Below are 23,945 nucleotides of genomic sequence, written 5' to 3' on the forward strand. Positions count from 1 at the left end.
TAGGAATTAAACAACCACATTTTAATCAATAAATATAAACATTTGTTTGTTAACAAGTTATCAGGCAGAGTACAATAGTAAGTATCAAGGATTCAAAAGGGGACACCACCTTGCAAACACAGTGCAAATATCTTCGCCATAAACCTTCCCCCATTTGGAGAATTAGAGGTAACAAAAAATTTACCCAGAATAAGGCTTGGAATAAACTAAAAAGTTCCAGGCAGATTTTTAAAGCTAAAATAGATGATTTGGCACATAACAGGTAATACATAGATTATCTGACAACTCAATGAATTAATGACTGAACAGATGACTCACTGAACATCGGGAATAGGATTCCTTCTATTCACATTGTGAGCCAGGCCCATATCTATTTCTGTTCCTCCTTTGCCTCACTATCCCTTGCTATGCTCTGTATTGCAGGAAATCACACTTTCCAGGGCCCTTGGCAGATTGCTTCCAGGTAGGGCTGGAAGGGTAAGGTGCTAGAGGAAGACTAGAGGCAGAAGGAGAGGTGAGGCCCGGCGGGTATGTTGCCACGTCTGACTCATCTGGTGTGGCCCCATCTCGGGCAATGGCTTTGTTCCTGCCACGGCTTCATTTCCCACAACTCCTAGGTGGTTCCAGCTCCTACCAGCCATCCCCCAACCATGTTTGCAGCTCCTGTGTATGACCCTAGCTTCTGGACTCAGGGAACCACACCTCCTCAGAGCCCTAGGTGGTAACAGCTTCCTTTCATTTATCTTCTCTTTCATCATCTACGTTATGTCCATTTGCTCTATTAAATTCCCTCTACTGAAATACTTAGAATGGTTTCTGTTTTCCTGACTGGATCCTGACTACTACATATTAGAATCATTACATTTTTTTCCCCCTCTAACATATCTGGGAATTTCTGCACGGGAATCCGCCGTAAGCCAGTGAAAATGATCACTCAAACCGCATTCAATACCCACTTTCTGCAATACAGGCAGATGAATATCCCTTGGGCTGTTTTTTGTCAAGCACTCTCTTTGCCAGGTACAAATATGACTCTGATGGTCCACCAAAGTCACCACCAATCACGGTGGACACAGCCAACACTCATCTGCAGAGGTCATTTTTGTTGTATGTACTAAGTGTGACAACAAGGAAAAAGAAAGACAAACAGAAAATTAATCTTAAGAGAAAGTCACCAAATGGATAACAATGTTAAAAAAAAAATGTCTCTGAAAATTCAGAGACGATAAGACAGCACCAGAAAGTTTCCTGTTGAATCAATTTTCCTGAAGTTAAAATCTTTTAGAATTTCTGGATCTTTCAAGAGCATCCAAAAAAAAAAAAAAAAAAAATTCTGATTCATCAACAAACGATCCGTAGCTTCTCAAGCTAGAATGCGCCCCTGGAATGGTTATCTTCAGAAGTAGAGCTCCTTGGTGAGCATGGAGACCACACATGGGATCTGCTTCTTCTCGTGGAAGCATGGGTCATTAGAACGAGATTCAAAGTGCCTGGCCACCCTGCCATTCACCCTGGTGAGAATCTGCAAGATCTCCAGGCTTTTCCCGTGCTCGTTCAGGATGGAGCAGAGGGCCTGCACAAACCAGGAGCCACTCCCTGGGTTCCTCCATGAGTAATAGCCTTCAACGGGAGAGAAAGGAGACGAAATCAGCTGACCTGGCCACCGCTCCGCTCACCACCCAGTAGGAGCTGTCGGGTTTGGGGCCTTCGCACATGCTTTTCTTTTTTTTTTTTTTTTTTTTTTTTTTTTTTTTTTTTTTTTTTTTTTTTTTTGCGGTACGCGGGCCTCTCACTGTTGTGGCCTCTCCCGTTGCGGAGCACAGGCTCCGGACGCGCAGGCCCAACGGCCATGGCTCACGGGCTCAGCCGCTCCGCGGCATGTGGGATCTTCCCGGACCAGGGCACGAACCCGTGTCTCCTGCATCGGCAGGCGGACTCTCAACCACTGCGCCACCAGGGAAGCCCCGCACATGCTTTTCTGAGGTGACAGTATCCCCCTCCTATCCGTGTAGGTGTGTGTCCTACAGGTAACCACTCTAAAACACAAATCTCATCCTGTCCCTCTCCTACCTAAGACAGTTCCGTGGCACCCCTATATTAGGGTGAAGTTCGGGCTGCTTAGCACAGCCCACAGGGCCCACGACAACGTGGCCCCCTGTCTACCTGTCCGGGTTTGAACCTTGCTAATGCCCGGCCACACCCTGTGCTACGGCCTCTCGCTCCTCTCTGTGCCACGGGAGTGAAAAGGCAGCGGTCTACAAGCCAGGAGAGCTCTCATCAGAAGCCACAATGCCCGGCACCTTGATCTCAACCTCCAGAATGGTGAGAAATGAATTTCTGCCCCCCAGTCTGTGGTCTTATGTGAGTGCAGCCGGAGCAGACCGACAGCCCCTGTGGTCCAGCCTTTTGAGTTTTACCCACGCACTGGGCCACCTGCCCCTGGGCACTCTGTCTGGTGAGCCATCGCTCCCTTGTTCCTGCTGTTTGGTTTTTCAAGACCCAGTTACAGCAGCTCTTTTTTCCGGAAGCCTCTCTCACCTGCCTCCCTAGAGTTCACCCTTCTTCCTTTAGTTCTGCTAGACCTGGCTCAGAGCACCTCCAACTTGAGTAACGGGTTGGTTTACACAGACACATGCTCCCGTGACCCCGCCTCCCTCTCACGGGCAGGAGACCAGATTTCTTTCTTCCACGCACAATCCTTAAAACTTGTGACGTTATCATTCTCACAAAACCCCATCTGTAGATCCCGCCAGAACTGATTTTCGAAACACAATGGCCTATTTACTGTAACCAGTACCTCTGTATCAAGCACTTGACAAACTACTGCTACAGTTGGGAGAATTCTAACTTAGTGATGGTTTTTACCCCAAACAAAGGAACTTCACTGAACTCACTCAGGCAGACCCGGAGCTCGGTTAATCGTAAGGTGGCTTGCTTGCTACAGGCATTTCTGGTGTCTCTTAACAGGCTGCCATATACAAGAATCCTGGTCTGAGCTCTAACTCTATTACGTACCAAAATCTCTATATGGCCTTGGTCAGGTCACCTAAACTCACCCAAGCTCAATTTTTTCTTCTATCTGTAAAATTAGGACAGATGTAACACCTCTCCTAACTACCTACACAATTATTTCAGGGATAATTGAGGTAAAAGACATGAACAACACTTGGTGAATTGTAAAGTGCCATAGAAATGTTTGCTCTTATAACTAACTCCAGGGCCTGTGAATATGTTACCAGACACGGCAAAAAAAGAGCTTTGCAGATGTGATTGAGGTCAAGCAAACAAGATGCGGAAATTATTCTGGATTATCCAGATGAGACTAATCTAATCACAGGAGTCCTGAAAAGAGGAGAACCCTTCCCAGCTGCGGTCAGAAAGAGCGGTGTAAGGGTGGAGGGAGGGTCAGAGATGGGAGGTGGCTGGTTTTGAAGCTGGAGGAAGGGGGCCACGGGCCAAGGAATGCAGGTGGTTCTAACACGCCGGGAAAGCGAGGACATGGATTTTCCCCCCTACAGTCTCCAGAAGGAACTGTAGCCCTGCCGACCCGTTTTGGAATTCCGTCCCCTGGAACTGTAAGGTAATACATTTGTGTGTGTTAAGCCACTATGTTTGTGGCCATTTATTGCTGCAGCAGTAAGAAACTGACATAGCTGCAAGCCTTCATTTCGATGGTGGGACGGATGGCATGGTCTGGTTAGCAGACAATGGATGTGATACCTGGAACTGTGGAATAGGCGAAGAGAAAGTCGGCTTCAACTGGGATCTTATATCGGGGATTAGCATCTGTGTCATTGATAGGCCCCGAGTCGGCCTGGATCCCATCATCAAGCTCTGTCCCCCGGCAAGCCTAAATATCAAAGCAGAGATCACTCCGTGAAGTTGGGAACAGGAACACGTGTGCTGTCCACCGCTGTGTCCCCGTGTTGTCTACGCTTGGCATGTACTAGCAACGCAACAATCTTCAAGATAAGTTGATAATGTGTCAAATCAGCAAGCAGAGCAAATAAAAATATTGCAATGTCTTAAACTCTCATAATTTGTGATCCAATGCAACCTAAATGCAGATGGCAAGCATTTAGAGGTAGAAAAATACGACCCAAATTTGCATACCCCAATAGAAACAGCATGTAGATTTGCAAAAAAAACGGTACAATCCAAGTCATTGTGTAATCTTTTCCCATTTCTATGGACTTTGGAAAGGGTTTACCTGAATGAAGAAGAGTTTGGGTTTCTCTAACAGGGTTTTGCATCGATCCCCCCTAAAATGGGCTGTCAAGTCCTTTATTGCTGTCTTGCCGTCTGTGCCGTAAATTAAATTTTCTTCTCCATGGCTTAACAAGATGCAGGCAAAGCAGGCTGAATTTCTGTGGTCCTCTTCGGAGGCTGCAAGCGATTTAAACATTGAAAAGTTAAAACCTAAGTCCTGTGGGACCTCGGAGGTAGTATTCCCTTTCAGCCTGGCAGCTGTTACGGACAGAGGGGGACAGGTAGAGGGTGGAGGAGCGCCCCTGGACGACACTGGAGAGCAGTTAGAGAGAGGGAGAATTCTAGAGTTCTCACTCAGTCTGAAACCAGAACGAGGCTGCCTCACGAGGAAGAGAACCCCAAGGGTAGGAGGGCTTCAGGCAGCAGCTGGGAGACAGCATACGGGGTTGCTGAAGAGTGTGGCCTTTGTTAGGTCTGTGACACTGGGTGAGTTACTTAACCATTTTGTGCCTCGGTTTCCTTGTCTGTAAAATGGAGACAACAGTACCCATTAAATGAGGTGCTATTTGTAAAGCAGCCCAGAAGAGTATTGGGCAAGTATTTGTTAAAGAAAATATAACATACTAAGTGAAACGAGCCACTTACTAAAGAAAAAAGACTCCACCGTTCCATGTATACGAGGCTCCTAGAGTAATCAGGTTCACAGAGGCAGAAAACAGAATGGTGGTTGCCGGGGGTTGCGGGGATGGGGAAATGCGGCGTTAGTGTGTAATGGGGACAGAGTTTCAGTTACACAAGATGAAAAAGAGTTCTTCTGGAGACGGGTGGTGATGGCTGCTAAACAATGGGAATGTACTCGCTGCCACTGAACTGTACACTTAAAAGTCTTTAGGGCTTCCCTGGTGGCGCAGTGGTTGAGAATCTGCCTGCCAATGCTAGGGGACCGGGGTTCGAGCCCCGGTCTGGGAGGATCCCACATGCCGCGGAGCAACCAAGCCCGTGAGCCACAACTACTGAGCCTGCGCGTCTGGAGCAAAAAGAGAGGCCGCGATAGTGAGAGGCCCGCGCACCGCGATGAAGAGTGGCTCCCGCTCGCCGCAACTGGAGAAAGCTCTCGCACAGAAACGAAGACCCAACGCAGCCAGAAATAAATAAATAAAAAAAAAAAAAAAAAAAAGTCTTTAAGATGGTAACTTTTATGTTATGTGTAGTTTACCACAATTTAAAAAGTAAAAAATAAGATTACAAAAAAGAAAAAAAGAAAATGCTAGGTTGGCTGTCAATTTAGGATACTGAGGAGAGGGAGCCATAAATTATGTAATGGGTTGGCTCAGCTTGATTTCATCTAAGGTTCTGTGGTTCTAACTAACTACCTAGCTAACTAACTAATTACTATAACCTATCCTTTCTTCTCTTCTCTTCATCAATGATGGGGGAAGAAGAAGATTTAGAATTTCTTAATTCCCTGGAGGTCCAGCGGTTAGGACTCCACACTCTTACTGCTGAGGGCCCGGGTTCAAGCCCCGCTCGGGGAGTTAAAATCCCACAAGTTGTGCGGTGTGGCCGAAAAAAAAAAAAAAAAAGTAGTAAAGAATTTCTTGAGCAGCTACTGCAGGCAGACAGTGATCTAGGTACTTTGCCAGAGTTATCTTATTTAATCCCTACAAGAGCTGCTTGAAGTAGGCCTTGTTTATCTTTATTTCACTGATTAAAAAATGGAATCTCGGAGAGGTCCTAGAACTTTGTCCTGTCAAGAAAAATCACCATGTTGCTATTTTGACAGGACAATAAATGAGAATTCTGTGATCCTGACATGCCCTGGACATGGGTGGAATAACTCACTTTTCATAAGGACAGAAACTACAATTGGGACAAGCCCTTACATCTGTAGAGGCCATTACCCTTCCCAAATCACATTCACAAACTTTCCCTCAGCTAATGCTAACTGCAGCCCCAAGAAGCAGGAGGAGCTGGTATCATGATCCGCATTTCAGGAAAGTAAAAAACCAAGAACGCACAGATGCTTTGTCTAGCTCGCCCAGCTGCTAGAACTTGGACTAGACCCCAAATTTGTACTCTTGACTTCCAGTCTGCTCTACCATGTGGCCTACTAGGGTACAGAAGGTGGGCTCTTAAGATTCCTGTTTGAAGAAATAAGGAAAAGATGCCTAGTTGTTTTGTTGTTGTTGTTTTTTTTTTTTCCGGACGCACAGGCTCAGCAGCCATGGCTCACGGGCCCAGCCGCTCCATGGCATGTAGGATCTTCCTGGACCGGGGCATGAACCCGTGTCCCCTGCATCGGCAGGCGGACTCTCAACCACTGCGGCACCAGGGAAGCCCAATATACCTAGTTTTTAAAAATATAAGAGAGGGTACTTAAGAGAGAGTGTTATTGGGGGGGGTGGTGTCTTATTTTTGTTTAGCTGCACAGCTAAGAAAAGAAACACTGCTTGGAATTGTGTGCCTACCCTCTGCCCATGGGTCACCATCTAATGAGTTGGGAGGGCATTACTTTCAATCATTTGCCCTAAATGCGAGAATATCCTAGGTGGCTTCCACTACATGGTGTGGGGTAACAGAAAACGTAATTGTTCTGGAATCGGAAGACCAAGGCTTGAGTTTTGGTTCTGCCCCTACTAACTATGTCTTCAGTATGGCCTTTATCCTCTCTAAAGCTCTGTCCCCACATTCATGAAACGGGCATGATAATATTGTTGGCCAACATGCAGGGGTTGTGCTAAAGATCTAAAGAAACAAGTTTGTGACCATGTCGTATAAAAAAAATAAGGTGTAGTGTATGGGGTTATTATTCTCTCTCTGCCACCAGGGAAAAGTTTACACTTAAACTCTGTTCTGGACAGAAAGGTGGATTTGTTACTTCGCTAGGAATTGGCGTTTTGAAATTGAGACCATTCTGTAGATACAGAACCTATTTCTCTTGCTGTGATGTAAGCTGCTTTCACCTTTTTAGAGGGAGATCTAAGTTTCCAGAGAGACAGGTGCCCCAGAGACAGGTATGGAGTCACCCAGAGGAAGGAAGGGCTTCCCACGCTGAGACATTTCCCTCCTGCATGTGAAGGTGTCTTCCGCAGACCAGGTGGGGAGAAGGAAGAAGACTGAAGGAGGAAGGGCAGGAGTGCACCTTTTTTCAGCAGATCTTGCATCCTGGCACAAGAGCAGTCATTATAGACGGTCACATCAAAACCCAGGCTTCGGAAGCACTTGAAAAGGGCCTCAGCGTCTTTGTCTGTTCCCTCGCGGACACCCATTCCTGTGGGAATCAAGCACCGAGTCCACGATGAGTGCCACGTGCTGGCACCATCAGGCCAGGTGCTCCGGTGGAAATGCCGCCAAGGTCACAATGTAGATGAGCGACTGAAACAAGAAGCAAACTCAAAGGAGAGGGTAACTCAGCCCACCCACAAAAGATGAGCCTCGTCGTGGCAACTCTCAGGCCCAGTCAGCCCAAACAGCCCTCCTCGATCCTCAGCCAAGTCCCACATGTGGTCCAAATATTACATCCGCTCATGCACATGATGGGGCTCTCAGACTGAACGTTCCCAGTTTCCCCGCATCCCTCTCTCCTGGACACTCGAATACCACCAGAGGAGGGGCTGTCTGCCACAGTAGGTGGGCACAGTGTCTTCCTGAGGAACATCTGCTACAAGTCTGAATGCAAGCTGAAGAAACTGGAAGGGAACAGGAGAGGTTAGCCCATGCCCACAGCACCCACCTGTCACTCTGTCGAAGTTCTTGTTGTTTATGATAATGCATTTGCCCACCTTCTCAAAATTCATGTTATACTGATACGTAGGCACTCGGTCCCGGGGGTTCTTGGCCGATTTCCCTGAGTCATTTTTCTTCTTCTTACTGGGGAAATACAAAGCCAGTCAGGGGCTGTGGAAGCTGTTTGGACAGGAATGACCTCTTGTTTTTACTACTAGCATAAAAGGGGTGCCCAAGAATGCTGCAATGTCTGTGAAAAAGAAAAAGAGCTCGGGTGGACAGTTGGTTCTGTTTAATTGTCGTGTTTAAAATGAACAGGATCTCCTGCTAAATTTCAGGAGATGCTACAGAAGTGCAAACTGAAATCGTAATGCGATACCAGTACGTCCCTCAGAATGGCTTCATTGTCTCGGCGAGCACGTTCGGCACCCGGAATTATTATATGTTACTGGGGGAGCCCCCTTTGTACACCCCTCTGTGGAAAACTGGCAGAACCTGCTAAAACTGAACTTAAACATATCCTATGACAGAGCTATTCCACTCCTAGGTATATAGCTCAAAGGAGAGCAGACGTTTACCTAACGACAGAGCCACACATGTGCACAGCAGTACTATTTAAACAGCCCCAAACAGGAAATAATCCAAATGTCCATTTGCAGTAGAACGGATAAATTGTGGAATATTCATGCAATGCAATACTGTAGACAGGCAGACCTCAGAGATACTGTGGGTTCGGTCCAGACCACTGCAATAAGCAAATATCCCAATACAGCAAGTCAGATGATCTTTTTGGTTTCCCAGTGCACATAAAAGTTATGTTTAAACCATACTGTAGTCTATTAAGTGTGTTAATATGTCTAAGAAAACAAGGTAGGTATATCTTTATTAAAAAATATATGCCTACAATAATGAGAGTGAACAAACCACGACAACACAGAGCCACATGGATGCATCTTAGACAGGTAATGCTGAGTGAAAGAACCCATACACAAGAGGGTACATAAGTGTGTGTACTTCTCTATGTAGATGTTATAATTTAATTAACATTTACATTAAAAGGGGAAAAAAGGAACAGCGACTTAAACAAGAAAGTAGGCCCCTTCCGATCTCCAGACACTGACCGTCCAGTTTTGTAAGAGTCAGGCACACAGGCACTGAGACTGGAATCTGGGGCATCACTGACAGGGTAGAGGAAAAAAATGTCAAATATCAGTGGGGAGCTGCATTGCTAGTCGACCGTCTGAATGTAGGCTCCACGAGAGAAGAGATTTTTTAATCTCTTTTGAAAAATTGCAGAATCCTCAACACCTAGAACAACACCTGGCATTATGAGTTGCTCGATAAATTAATTTGTTATAAACTACAGACCAATAGCCCTAATAAATACAGATGCAAAAATCCTTGATGAAATATCAGCAAGCCAAACGAGCAATCTATAAATAGGGTAATACACCACGACCAAGAGTGATTGGTCCCAGGAACACAAGGTTGGTTTAACATCCAAAAATCAACCCCTGTAATCCATCGTATGAATAGAATAAAGGACAAAAACCACATGATCAACTCAATTGGTGCAAAAAAGCATTTGACAAAATCCAACACCCTCCGCTATGATAAAAACGCTCACTAAACTAGGATGACAATGGAACCAGCACAGCCTGCAAAGGGCATCTGTGAAAAACCCACTGCTAATATCATACTTGATGAGGTAAAATTTATATTTTAAGGTGGGACAAGAAAAAATTAAAGTTCTCTGTGTTTGTTTGGGCCTCCTCCCTCCCTCCCTAATGTGCAGTTTACCTCTGCACTGCACGTTAACCAGAATTCCTCAAAGACAGGAGTGCCCGCTCAACTGTAAAGATCAATATGTCTTCTCTCTTCAGATATGCTAGCAATGTAACTTCTTAAAATAGCATTCCTTCCCAGCTCTGTAGGGGGTCGTGGTGACTTGCTGCTGGCTTTGTATGTGCTTATCTGGACGATGTAACTTCGGTGAACTTTATGTGAAATATCAGTATGTCATTTTGATGGACGAGCCTATGTCTTGAAAATGAATATGACTGTGCCTTCGACTTCTAACGGGTGGAACACTTCTCAGAGCTTTCTGAGAATATGCTTCCCGGGTTATAACCCTCGGTTTGGCTCCAATAAAATTCCCGTTTTCTTCTTGACTTGATAAGTTAACTGAATTTTCATCGACATACTTAATGATGAAAGGCTGAATGCTTCCTGCCCTAAGATCAGGAACAAGTCAAATATGTCCACTCTTGCCACTTCTACTAAATACTGTATGAGAGGTTTTAGTCGGGCAATGAAGTTAAAAACTGTCATATGAATGAATGAATCAGGTTTTATTTGCTCATTTTGCAGACATGGAAACTGAGGTCCACAGAGAGGCAGGGGGTTGTCCAGGGTCGCCCAGCTAGTGATCGGCAAGGTGGGACCTTCACCCAGGCCTCCTCCTTCATGTCAGTGTTCCAGAGCCTTATGCTCTTGAGTATCTGTTAGAATGATTTGTCCACCATCCTCCCCAAACTCCATCAAAAGTTGGAAGAAGTAAAGTGAAAAGTGAAAACTGAGCTTGTTCCCTGATGAATGGGGGTTCAAGGGTATTTTACTCTGAGTTTTCATTGAATGTTATCTGAGTTTCTCAGAACCTCTGAAAGGATGTGGCCTTTCCCCTTTCTCCTCCTACTTTGGTCCAGATTACAGGTTAGCGATGTTCAGTTGCAACTTCAGATTCCATACTGCTGTTTTCAACCTCAACATGACTTTATCCTCCATTTTTGTAGGGCCAAATTTCTTCTGTCGTATCACTTTATTTCTAAAAGAGAAACGCCCTCAGTCTGGTCTCCTACCTTCTAAAGTCTCCCCTCTCAAAACATAGGCAGAACACTCTATGACATAAATCACAGCAAGATCCTTTTTGGCCCCACCTCCTAGAGAAATGGAAATAAAAACAAAAATAAACAAATGGGACCTAATGAAACTTAAAAGCTTTTGCACAGCAAAGGAAACCATAAACAAGACGAGAATACAACCCTCAGAATGGGAGAAAATATTTGCAAATGAAGCAACTGACAAAGGATCCATCTCCAAAATTTACAAGCAGCTCGTGCAGCTCAATAGCAAAAAAACAAACAACCCAATCCAAAAATGGGCAGCAGACCTAAATAGACATTTCTCCAAAGAAGATATACAGATTGCCAACAAACACATGAAAGAATGCTCAACATCATTAATCATTAGGGAAATGCAAATCAAAACTACAATGAGGTATCACCATACAGTGGTCAGAATGGCCATCTTCAAAAAATCTACAAACAATAAATGCTGGAGAGGGTGTGGAGAAAAGGGAACCCTCTTGCACAGTTGGTGGGAATGTAAAATGATACAGCCACTATGGAGAACAGTATGGAAGTTCCTTAAAAAACTACAAATAGAACTACCATAGGACCCAGCAATCCCAGTACTGGGCATATACCCTGAGAAAACCATAATTCAAAAAGAGTCATGTACCACAATGTTCATTGCAGCGCTATTTACAACAGCCAGGACATGGAAGCAACCTAAGTGTCCATCAACAGATGAATGGATAAAGAAGATGTGGCCCATATATTCAATGGAATATTACTCAGCCATAAAAGGAAACGAAACTGAGTTATTTGTAGTGAGGTGGATGGACCTCGAGGCTGTCATACAGAGTGAAGTAAGTCAGAAAGAGAAAAACACTCTGTCATACAGAGTGAAGTCAGTCATAAAGATGTCGGTCTTCAACTGACATCTCTGAGGTAGGTGGAGGGGGCATAATCACACACGTTTTATAGGTAATAATAACAATTAGCGTTTGTCAGGGCTTATTATGGGCTGGGATCTTGATAAAATTCTCACCTGCATTTTCTCATCGGCTCCTGAGAGGACTTTAGCTAATTTAAGCCCACTTGAAGACCCTAACAAGAGGAGCATTAGGTCTGACAGGCTGGAGGTCAAGTTTATGCCCTTTATGAGAGAAAATTTCACTTCTGTCTTCTGCAATACAGATTGTTTTAAAACAAACTGTACAATGATATCCAAATTATAAACAAGCTGTGATGTTTTTAGGCTGCCATAAGCCAAACTACACCAGTGAGCATTTTTTGTAAGAAAAACAGGCTCAGATATAAGTTACATGAAAAAGAAAAGAACTCTGTTTCTATCAGAATAGAATTTGGAAAACTAACTGCTTAAAAAAAAGGAACACAAAAGTGTGTATATAAAGATGTACACACTTTAAAGAAAACACTTTCCATGGTTATAAAAAGTACATTAAAAATGAATATGAAATGTGATTCTTATCCCCAGTAAATATCTCAAGGGAGATAAGGACAATTTCCCTTTCTTACCCTTCCCCTAAACTGAATTCTCATTTTTCAAAATGAACTTAATATCTGCTTCTTCTTTCTGGATTTGAGTCAGTCCATATTAATTTTTCCTTCTAACTCAAATAGCTTTTTGTTAAACCCAGGTCTTCCCACACCAAAGATGTGTATCAGAGAGTGATTATCAACTTGATTCCATTGAGCTCATCTTCCTAAGAGGCACTGGCTTTGGGAAAACTCCATCTGTAGCTTAAGTCTGGGGAAGCCAACCCTGATGATTAAAAGCATGTAACGAGAGACAAATAAGAGTAAGAAATGATTGTCGAGAAGTCACCAGGGGAAAGGAGCCAGGAAGAAACCAGGTGGACTAAAGGCAAGTAAAAGAGTCCAAGAGACTAGAGTCTACCACCTACTAGTTGTGAGGCTTTGGGGTCCCTTCTGGGGATTATCTATCTCCCTTTCACCCCATTTTCCCTCTTGTGGGAACAGTGCCATCTCTTCCACTTTGCCAGCTGCTGTTGCCAGGCTGCTGCAGAGACATGAATTAAGTACAGCCTCACGTATAGGAAGGGGGCTGATTCCTGAGAGGGGCTTACGTTAGGGAGCCCCAGTAGCTGATTCCGCAGGAACACAGGGCAATCGCTTTGCTTGAGTCTTTCTTTTGTGTGTGACACCTAATACTATTTGGAAACGCTTTTGGACTGACAAGTTCTCTTCCATTTTTTTCCCCCTGGGGTTCCCATGTCCAGTTTTGAACCTTAATAGCAGGCCTCAATTAAAAGACCTGGTTGGCAGACCTAAGTTTATTCCGTTAGCCACTCACTCCCATAATAACCAGCAGGGCAAGTATCAAGATCTAATTCGGCCTCTACTTCCTGGCTGGACTGTAAAAGGCAGGGTCTTGAATCTAAACCACACAGTATTGTTAGAATAATGAGGACGCTCTCCCTATCCTGACGTGGGATGATTTCCAATAAGCGGTGTTAAGGGTGGGAAAAAAACAAAGGGGCAAAACAATGAGAACAGTGCGCTACGTGTCAGGAAAAATTCGTATCTTGCTTGTATCTGCATAAACAGACTCTTGCAGGATGATATAACGGATAAATCCGTGGATTCCGGGGCTGGACTGCCTGGGTTTGAAACCCTGCTCCACCCCATCGCTGAGTGATCGTGGACAAGTTACGTATTAACCTCTCTGGGCTTCAGTTTCCTCATTTGTAAAAGGACAAAATTATAGCATCTGCCTCAGAGCTGGTAAACAAGTTAATATTCACAAAGCACTTAGACCAGTGTGCGGCGTGTAGTAAGTTGTACTGAATAAATAAACATCATTATTATTACCCATGTTATTTATTAAATAGCATCAAAAGTGGTTACCTGTGTTCTGGAGCCAAGAGCAGGATGGCAGGAAGGAGAAAGAATTTTGACTGTATATCTCTTTTTCTATCTATGAATAAGTTAACTACTCAAAAGATTAAAATAAAAATTATTATTTAATAGTTAAAAATCACTTGCTGCAAATGGATTTCAAGACCTGTTTTGAAAATTACTTTTTGGATTTTTTTGGATTCATACTTTTTTGTGGGAATTGTTGAAAGGCGTCCCTGGACACCCCATTTCTCTGTTTTCCACTGTGATTTTACCCCTCTCCCTAGCCTTCTTCCTCTACGTGTCAATAGTAACAACAATAATAAATAAAGTTCTAATAAGTACTACTTTTTGAACACTTACTGCTTTACATATATTATCTCATGGAATCTTTACAGCAACTCTGTGAGACATTAACTCCATATCTCATAGAAGAAGATTACATTAGCTTATCCAACATCACAAAGCCAGGCGGGGGTAGTGTCCAGGTTTATTCTGAGGTCTGACACCAAGTCCCTTATTCCAGGGTTTCTCTGTTAAAATTCAGATTCCCAGGCCTCGCCCTAGACCCAGGGGATCAGAGGCAGGCCTGGGTATTTTCCTGGAGGCGCTCATATCCTCTGAAGCCCGAGGGCCTCAGCACTAGCCTGTGTGCCCACTGCCTGGGCCCACTTGGCCCTCACCTTTCACTGCAGGCTCCACTCTTGTTTCAAGCCCCTTCGTTACTTCCGGAGCCCGTGGAAGCAGAGCTCCCCGCGGGCTAGTCTCTCTTCCTTCCGGGCAGGGTAGAGAGTACCAGCTCGTCCCACCGTATCAAACACCACTCTCCACATGGCTGCAGCCTTTGGGCCCCTTAGCTCTTGGCTAGAAAATCAAATGAGATATGCCTCGGGGAGCACGGCCTGTGGAAGGTGGCCCTGGGCAGCAGCGTGGCTATATTTAGGGTCATGTGTGGGATTTATGGCTCTCCACGAAACCTGCAAGGTCTCCCAGAGGTGACAGCGAGCTGAATATTAAACCAAAATTAACAGCACAACCAAAAACGCTTCCAGGAAACGCCACTTTGTAAGCAATGCCATCCTTATTCTCCCTTGTTTGCACAATGTTTGGGTGAGTCCCCAGCACCGCCTTGGTGGCCCTGTAACTCACTATCAGCACAGTTGGGGGAGGTGAGCTCTGTGACCGAAGTGCTAGCAGCTCATAAAGAGTTACTGTTTGTTTGGAGATCAATGGTCAGAGCCAAGCAGATCATCAGATAAACAACTGCTGTTGGACAGAAGCAAGGCCCTCAAGGGCTCCAAAGAGATGGTTCTCATTAATCAGTCAACTGCAGAGAGATGGCAGTGGTCTGGTCCACAGCTCAGCACCGCAGGTTCTCCAGGGGTGGGCGCCAGGGTGGGAATGAACAGGGTGATAAGAAGCTTTCAAGGATCTAGGTTAGAAACTTCTTCAGCTGGCGATCCTCCCCCAAAGACAAGATTTCCTAAAAGTGGCTGTTCTTGTCGTCCTGGGTTCATTTGGCCTTTTCTGCAGAAGATGATGCTAGCACACGTGAGAACTGCCGTTACACATACCCCAACAGGGGGGCACCCGCACTTCGTTCAAGTCCAGATCAATGGAAACCAGCCTTTCTCCTGAATCTGACAGATGGTACAAATGGTGGAAGAACCACTTAAGACAGTCCTTAAGTCACCAGGAACAAGTATCACTGATATATTTTAAAAATTTATTTTATTGAAGTATAGTTGATTTACAATGTTGTATTAATTTCTGCTGTACAGCAAAGTGATTCAGTTACACACACACACACACACACACACACACACACATATATACATTCTTTTTCATATTCTTTTCCATTATGGTTTCATCAAAGGATATTGAATACAGTTCCCTGTACTATCCAGTTAGGACCTTGTTGTTTCATTAATATTTTTTAATAGGGTTTTATGCTTTACAAAGTATGTTTAATAATCATTACCCCCATTTGTTCTGCAAAGTACAAACGAGAGGTATGGAAAGATGTAACAAATAAAGGCTGGCCAGGGTATTTTTAAAGCCAGATTCTATCACTTCCCATTGTACCCTCTCCAGGCGCCATTTTGTTGCCTCCCTTTGCTAATTTTGTGCTGATAAACTTAGTCTTTAACTTGACCTTTTTACATTCTGAACACATTGGCCAAGATTACTACACTGAGGAGAAACACACGATTCTGGTTTTGGAATCTGCTAAGTGCAAGGCTATGATAAACCACACCAGTGAATGAAAAGGTCCAAATCCTCTTAAAAGCTCATGTGTTCTATACAATTGGCTGCAGATTTTAAAACAACAAATCTGGCCACGAAACCACTGTGCTTGGTTGGGGCTGGACAAGCAAGGTCACAACAACTACAAAAGCCTGGTAGAAAGACTGACTTAGGAAGTGCATTCAAGTGTGCGCTCAGACACAGTGAGCAGTTAATTTACACAAGCAGGTTGGCTGAGGATGGTGCTTCCTAACCATCCTTCATGTTTGCTGGTGTTGTATCTCCTCGCTCATATGTACAAGGACCACTATCTTCATTGCCCAGATGTGTTTTGGTAAGCTCAAATCTCTGCTAGGAACACAGATAATACCAGCATTGATTATCAGGAAGGATCTAGATTATCCTAACTTCTCAGGTCGAGAGCCATTTTTTGGAACCTCAGATTTCGCAGTCATTTGAGCAAAATCAAGAGGCAAAGAATTACCACCAAGCTCTGATAGTTATTTATATAGGAAGACTTCCTTGAAGAGTCTGCAGTAACACATACCAGCAAACATTATAGGATAAAAATACTGTACGTACTATGCAAAGAAGTGAAAAGCCTCAGAAAGTGCACGAAAAATTTTTACAATCCACTCTGGGTACAAGTATAATTTTCCCCATCACCAGAGCGAATAAATACAGGTTTTATCTTCTTGCAGATCCCCTAGGCTGCTCGAAACGTGAATTACACCTTTCTATATTTGGAAGGGCATATAAGCACACAAACCCACTCCTATTTATTTTCTAAAGTGTCTCCGTGAATAGGATTCCCAGTAGCTCTGTCTGTTTGCAGACATTCATCAGCATGAAAGTAAACACACCACCAGGCACACATTTCCCCAGGGCTGCTTCATTCGGAACTAGAGCTCTGGTTTTCATAGCTGCTTTGTCTAAATGTTTCGGGGATGATTCATTCATAGTTTCAGGATTTCAGTAGAGGGCATTCCCAGCAGTCCTGACATACCAAGGCACAGAACAAGACCGAGAGGAAGGGAGAGAGTGAAGGTGGTACCTCATGTCTCCATCTGAAAGCAACCCCCTCTGCAGCAGAACTAGGCTTCGCCCTGCGATGACCGGCAGCGAGTTTCCTTCTTCTCTGAAATAATAAAAACTCAACATGCTCGGAGCACAGCAGGGGCAGAGGACTGGCACAGTCCGCCCGGCCCTGAAGGCCTGTGACTGAATCAGCAGGGAACTGCACGCTGGAGTTTTCCATAGGACCGTTCACACTGGGGCTGGGAAAGTCACACTGGCCTCCCCCTTCTCTGCTGACCAGCAGAAATGCCCAGGCTCCACATGGCTGCACTCCCCACTCCAGGACAGCTCCCTAGAGAAAAAGCGACTTTCTAGGAACTTGGGGTCCCATGGGAAAAATTCCCACATTTCCACGAAGATGCAGCCAGTAGCACCATCTCTGAGGGTGAAAAACTGGAAACAACTGGGAAATGGCTAAGCAGGGGACAGAGTATCAGGAGAATAAAATACTACACAGCTATTTAAAGTGATGAGCAGGCAGATGTGGGCAACGCACCGAAGTGCCAAGTCTACAAAAGGTGGCAAAACAGCACACGTAGAAAGTGCAAAATATGTGAAGTTAGATGTGAGTGAACAAAAATAGGAAGTGAGTTTGTGCTGAATCAGAGAGTTCAAATTCATTAGGTTATTTTTTTTTCTTTTAAAGGTCCTCAAGGTAGTAATATAAGAATAAAATAAAAGACCATAGAGGCATACCAAATACTTTAATTTTCAAATGAAGCATATAAACATTTTTCAAGGGTCTTGGATAAAGCGAATGACTCAGGAGTTAACCACACTTTCCCATTTCACTCCTCCAAATGCAATGAGGAAGAGGTGGATGCATAAAAACCAAAGTTATTAAGCAATGTTTTTTTTCAATTTCCTGGTTCACGGTCACAGTCAGTGAAATGTGTGAAGCTGATGAAGGGGAGGTATAACACCTGCACTCCTGGGAAACCTCCTAATCACTTGCCATCCTGAGGTTTGTGAAGGAGAAAAAAACTGGCTCCGTACATTCTTCTCTGAAACTCCATTTGCAAAAGTACACTTACACTGGGAAACAAAGTCCCTTTTAAATATGCTAAGGAGGAGAATTATCGGCCTCCATGTTTCCAACTTCCCCCTTAAAAAAAGAACAGAGACCTCTGGCAATAAAAATTGACAAATGACTCAAAGAAAAAAATAATTCAGGGGAAATGAAGGACCGAATTCTCTTTAAATAGCCTAGAATGAAGTGGGAGACACAATGGTGTCTGTACTGTGGCTGCAAGCTCCAGAACTGAGAACAGCTCACACACTTCAGTCTTGATTCTTACACAATCACTTCATCTATCTTTTTCACTTACAGCTGAGCCGTATACAAACTCACCCTACCAGACGCAGGCCAGCCAGAAAGCCCTAAGCACCAGCATGCTTGGGGTTTGAACATGCAAGGCCATAATGCACATTTCTTAATTTGTGATTATGAGCTCCCTTGAGAAGCAACGGGGCTTGTTTTCATGGTACTCTTCGATTACTGGACTTAATTCTACATTAATCGTGTTTTAAAAGTTCTATCACTATGGAAACCTGACATTTACCTCCCTTCCTCACTTTTTCTGTTAACTTTAGAGCTTATTTTTTCCCCCTAGAAAAGCAATCATCTAAAATAACTAGAGGTATTCTATACACGTAGAAGTCATGGCTTCAAAGATTTAGACCCTGTGACCATGGTTCAGAGGTGTGGCTTGCTGCTCCTGAAATGGGCACGTGGCCCTCTGTATCAGAAACCCCATCGCTAGCCCTGCTGAAATGCTGTCTGTATACCATCTCTCAGCTGAAGTGAAGCAGAAAGGGAGCAGTTTCAATGAAGAATTAAATTTGCTGACCCACTTGGGTGGAAGAAAAAAAAACACCCCGCTGGTGGATTAATATGGTTGAAGAGCTAGATGCCACTGCACTTGTGGGTGGCACTTGACGTAAGGGGCGGGGGAGCAATGGACTCCAGATTAGACCTGGGTCTTGGTCCTGTTGGGTGACTATGGATAGAGGACTTTACCTCTCTGGCCTTCACTTTCTTTGATCGGTACACAGAAGGGGAACTGGATAAATTACCTTTCAAGGAGTCTTCCGGTTTGAAATTACGATTCCATGATTTCTCCCTTATCAGGTAATTTAATTCTCACAAACAACCCAGTGGATAGGAATTCATATCCCTATCATGCAAATGAGGGAACTGAGGCTCAAAAAGGTCAAAACACCTGCTTTAGTTGTTCAACTAAAGAGTGGGACTCAGGGACAGGATCTGAACCTAAGTTGTCCAACTCCATACCAGCACTGCTGTCATTTTAAGTGGTGTCATGACTACTTCAAATATAGCGTTAAATCTTTATTACTCTTTATATAAAAAGTTGGAAGACAGGCATCCAGTATTCTGGAGTCTGAATCTGAAGGCTTCCTTTATTGAAAAGTAAACTGCCTGGGTATGTTTTAATGTTCTTTTTCTTTTTAGGGGACTCAGACCTGGCCTCTTTCAATCAAACGAGCATGACTGAATGGCTTTTGCTTAATTAGGGACATAGTCCTTGGGATGAGTTAAGGTCTGCTTTCTTTGTTCTTTTCTCCAATTCCAAAGCATTGCTTCTTCTGAAACACTTCCCCTACCCGCCTCCAAATGAACAGGCAGGCTGCCTGGATCTTTCTTATAATTACACAAATAACACTTAAAAAAAAAAAATAGGGACCTCTTTACATATAACACAATTGGTGGAGCAACTCAAGTTGCAGCCCAGGAGAAAGAAGAATTACAACCAAGTGGCATTTATGAAACACACGCCAGGAGGACAAAGGTCAGAACACAAAGATGATACACAGGAGAAAGCTCATGGGATCTGAGCCAGTGCTTCAAAAGTAGGGAGCTTATCAAGCTTTGAAAACAAGCCTTTTCTCCTGCCCTCTTCACCCGGGCACTGTAAGGATAAATACACCCCTTAGCAGGGAAACCCGAGGCTCCACCAAGGCCCTGGGGAAATCTGAGAGCGTGTGCAATGTTTGCTACTTTGTTTTTTATTTCCCTGAACAGTGACCTTGAGCAGAACTCAGAAAGGAGCCTCTGATTTCACAGCTGAAGTGTCCCTGGAAGGGGGACATCTTCCAGGCTACTGGGCAGGGCTTGGTCTTATATGCGCAATGGCTCTCAGTGGAGCCCACCAGGATCAAACGCAGCCCGTCCATGGGCTCTGCCCACTTTCCCAGACCTGTGTCGCGGGGCCTGGCCATCATTCCCACCGCGGCCCTGGCCCCAGCAGGCAGGCTCTTCTAGTCCCCTGAGAACCCCACTGCCTTTTCTCTGACAAGTCCCAACTCCTCTAGCCCCACCCTCATCCTTCCTCTCCCAGCCTCCCACAGCTCCCAATACTCTACAATTCTGCAATCAGTTACTACGTGTTATTAGCTATTTTCTATACCCGTGCCTAGATATTCACTAAGAACTTGAGTTTATATCCAGGGCAGGGACCACATCGTTGACTTGCATGACCGGTAACCCTGTCTAGGATCTAGGGTTACCTTTACATCAAGAGGGATCCCTCTTCAAGTTCGCAGATGACAGGACGCCTTGTTCCTCAACTATGGCTCATGATGAACATAGACTGTGCACACACAGCTGGCCCTTCGTATCCGAGGGGGTTGGTTCCAGGACCCCTGAGGGTACCAAAATCCTCGGATGCTCAAGTCCCGTACTTCAAATGGAGTAGCATTTGCATATAACCTATGCACATCCTCCCTTATACCTTAAGTTATCTCTAGATTACTATAATCCCTAAAACAATGTAAATACTATGTAAATGGTTGCTGGCACTCAGCAAATTCAAGTTTTGCTTTTTGGAACTTTCTGAAATTTCCACTCCCAATATTTTTGATCCACAGTTGGTTAGATCCACGGATGAGGATTAGAGGGCAGACAGTACTTATTTCTTCTAAGTCATTTTTTTTTTAAGTCCAAGCACTTTACTAATGTAAAATTTACATTCTAAGTATTTTTCCTCTGTGGTTTTCTGTGTTTTCCAAATCTTCTCCAATAATCAGATAAGTAGAAGATATTTCAATCAATTTTTTTTTTTTTTTTAAGAAAAGTGAATTAAGGAACTGCCTGGTTTATTCACGGCCCAGAGAAATGGAAATAAAATGATGCTGTCATGCCATCTAGTGGCACTGACACAAAAAAGCCAAGACAAGTGTGAGGGCTTGGGACCACCTGAGTCCCGCCCAGGCTTTGGGGGGAAAAAGAGGCGTCTTTTCGTCTCCCAGAATCCTTGAGGTTTCCAGAGGATGTCGAGGGTCCTAGAATAGAGACGGATGGGGGTGCTACTGCCCCCTCCACTGCCTTACCTCCCTGCAATTCTGACACTTAGAGACGGGAACTGGAGATGGGACGGGAGGGGGAAGGTGCCTGCCGTCAGCTGCAGGGAGCAGCCAGAGATGTTCCCACAGGCTGCACCCACACCTCTGAAGCGTGGGATGTAAAGTTCCCCACGCGCCACAGCGGGGGCTATGGGAGGGGCTACTGCACACCTGCCAGATTTGCAGGAAACAACCAGTGCTGTGTTCAGGTCACGCCAGTGAGTCACCGGTAACAATCCCAGTTAGAATCCTTAAGACACAGAGGGTAAGTGTGGGGCATCCATGGGTCAGGTGTGCTAAGGGACACTCCCTCTTTGCTTCAGATCACCCTGTTTTAATCACACTTAGAGTCTCACCCCATCATATACAAGGTCCCTGACGCCAGCCAAGTTTCTCACGAGGTCTCAGTCAGCAAAGCCGAGGCAGTAGGCACGGTCAGGGGAACACTGACAGGCAGCAAATGCTGGTGCAGTTCTGTCACTGTGACACTGGAAATATACACGGCTTTACCTCTCTGCTGCGCAAGGAGGCTCAGTTGGCATGAGCCGCCTTCAACTATTCCCAGGGGTGCAGGTGCCACTTGCCTCTTCGGCCCTCCCTTCTTCGGCCCTCACCTTCCACTTGGTCAAAGTCTGGTGGCTTCTACCTCCCAGGCACCTCTGGAAGCCCCGGTCCCGCTCCATCTACACCAGCCACTCTGGTCTGGGGAGTAGCAATGGCCTCCTAATGCACGTCCCCTCACCACAAAGCCCTCCTCAGCGCGCTCCCCTCCATGCTGCAGCTCCAGTGGTCTTGTGGGTTTCCGTAGGTGTAATCGATCAAGTCACTCTACAGCTTAAACCCTTTAGTGACTTCGCCGTCCTTAGGATTGATTCCAAGTCCTTTACGTGACCTGCAGACAAGTCCTGCTAAAATGTGGTTCAGCCCATCTCCCCTTGTCTCTGCTCCGTCCCCTCCAGGGGTGATCACACTGCAGTTACGGGTTCCATGTCTGCCTTGCCCACCAGAAAGTGAGTGAGGCTAGGGCCACGTTGACCTCGCTGCTCTCGTTCCTGGGTGCAGCGCCAGGGCCAAACACAGAACCAGGCACATCAAGGTGGCAACAGAGACTGGTGGTTGAGAGCTTGGTTTTGAGCGGCAGGTGAATACAGGTTCAAATCCTGGTGCTGCCACTAATCAACCATGGGATTTGGTGCAAGGGACTTAAGTTCTCTCTGTCACGCCGCATGTATTTAATGAATAAATGAAATAATGGATGTGACCAAAAACGGCATCTCAAGTGATTAATTTTAAAGCCAGTGATACTTTACTAGATGAAAGGACCTTCTATCCTGCTGAAGTTTAAAAAAAAAAAAAAAAAAAAAAGGAAGGAAAAAATCTAAATTTTACAGGTATGTCACAAATCCTGATGGAATTTTATTTGCATTGATTGCCTATCTGGTAGACAGCCCGTGTACCATCTAACACGTGGGTACGAGTCAGATGCCTAGAGAAGGCAAAGAAAATAAACAACTAACATTTCACAACCTAGATGAATAAGACATTAAATTGACATTTATTGTAGTTCAAATACATTTAATAATTCAACAATCATGTCTTGCAATTCATACAAGTAAAATAAGCAGTTCATACCATGGAATTTAATTTAAATATTTTGCAAGTATTTAATTTAAATATTCACTGTTTATTTTGATAATATATAGCTTGACATCAATATCGTTCACACTATTAAAAAAGGTATAGTGGACCAGGATACAGAAGATTACCCAGGCTTATTTACCTTTCCAAAGAAGTTAAGTGGGTAAAAAAAAAACCCACATCACAGACCACACCTATTTTTGCAAAATGATGGGTCTTTAAGGCAGTGGTCTCCACCCAGGGTACTCAGAGATTTTTCCAAGGGGTGCAGACAAGACAATTTTAAGTGAATGAATTGCCAGATCCTCAATTTCCATTCGTAGTTTTCCTAAAACTGGTCTGCCTGAATATGATACCACCTCCCCTCTCCCAGTTTCCCGTCTCCCACTAGAGAGGAGAAGGGTGGACTTCTCACCCACCCTGAAATCTTAGATGACATAGAAACTGCCACATCATCTAACTAAGACTTATGAAATGGCTGTTATATGATTTCTGTTTCTCTTTCACTTAGAGGCAACCTGCTTAACCTGAATACTCAGAGACATGGGAAAACTGAAATATTACTACATCCTTTGCAACTATTTTGAGGGTGTGTGTAGCTTTACATTATTTGGGGGGGATGTGAGCAAAAACATTTGAAGGCCACTGCTCTAAAGGGTTTGCACTGGGGAGTGGTTTCGCCTGGACCACTTGAACTCATGGCTTTGAAAAGTTTTCAGTAATTGGAGCTGTATTTTCTGGTCATCTCATCAGGTATCTTTGACCCGCAATGGCAACCAGTGCCAGTGGAATTCGGATCCAGGATGCCGAGGCCTTCCCACTTCTCCGAGTCATGTCTGGGCTGATATGACCAAAGGATCTCTGTGGGATGTTGCAGGGAGCCAGGACGCCCCTCATCACCAGCTCTTCCCCTCCCGAACACTGCTTGGGAGCACTCCCTAACCTCACCCTTTATCCCTC

The 23,945-nt window shown here is 44.7% G+C and overlaps 1 protein-coding gene across 3 annotated transcripts in view; it reads right to left on the reverse strand.

Annotated features, from left to right (window-relative positions):
* CASP7 (caspase 7) overlaps window positions 1–23,945 on the reverse strand; it is a 32,283-nt gene continuing 8,338 nt past the window's right edge. For 2 of the 3 annotated variants that reach the window (XM_067024648.1, XM_067024646.1), the window contains exons 3-7: window positions 7,943–8,079; window positions 7,352–7,480; window positions 4,211–4,386; window positions 3,721–3,850; window positions 2–1,620 (exon numbers count right to left, since the gene is read on the reverse strand). In XM_067024648.1, the coding sequence (XP_066880749.1) occupies window positions 1,397–1,620; window positions 3,721–3,850; window positions 4,211–4,386; window positions 7,352–7,480; window positions 7,943–8,079 (796 nt within the window). In that variant the 3' untranslated portion in view covers window positions 2–1,396. Of the gene's footprint in view, window positions 1,621–3,720; window positions 3,851–4,210; window positions 4,387–7,351; window positions 7,481–7,942; window positions 8,080–23,945 lie in introns of all 3 variants that reach the window. The other variant, XM_067024647.1, reaches the window with a different exon arrangement.

The sequence above is a fragment of the Kogia breviceps genome, chromosome 2, assembly GCF_026419965.1.
Source record: "Kogia breviceps isolate mKogBre1 chromosome 2, mKogBre1 haplotype 1, whole genome shotgun sequence".
NCBI lineage: Eukaryota > Metazoa > Chordata > Mammalia > Artiodactyla > Physeteridae > Kogia > Kogia breviceps.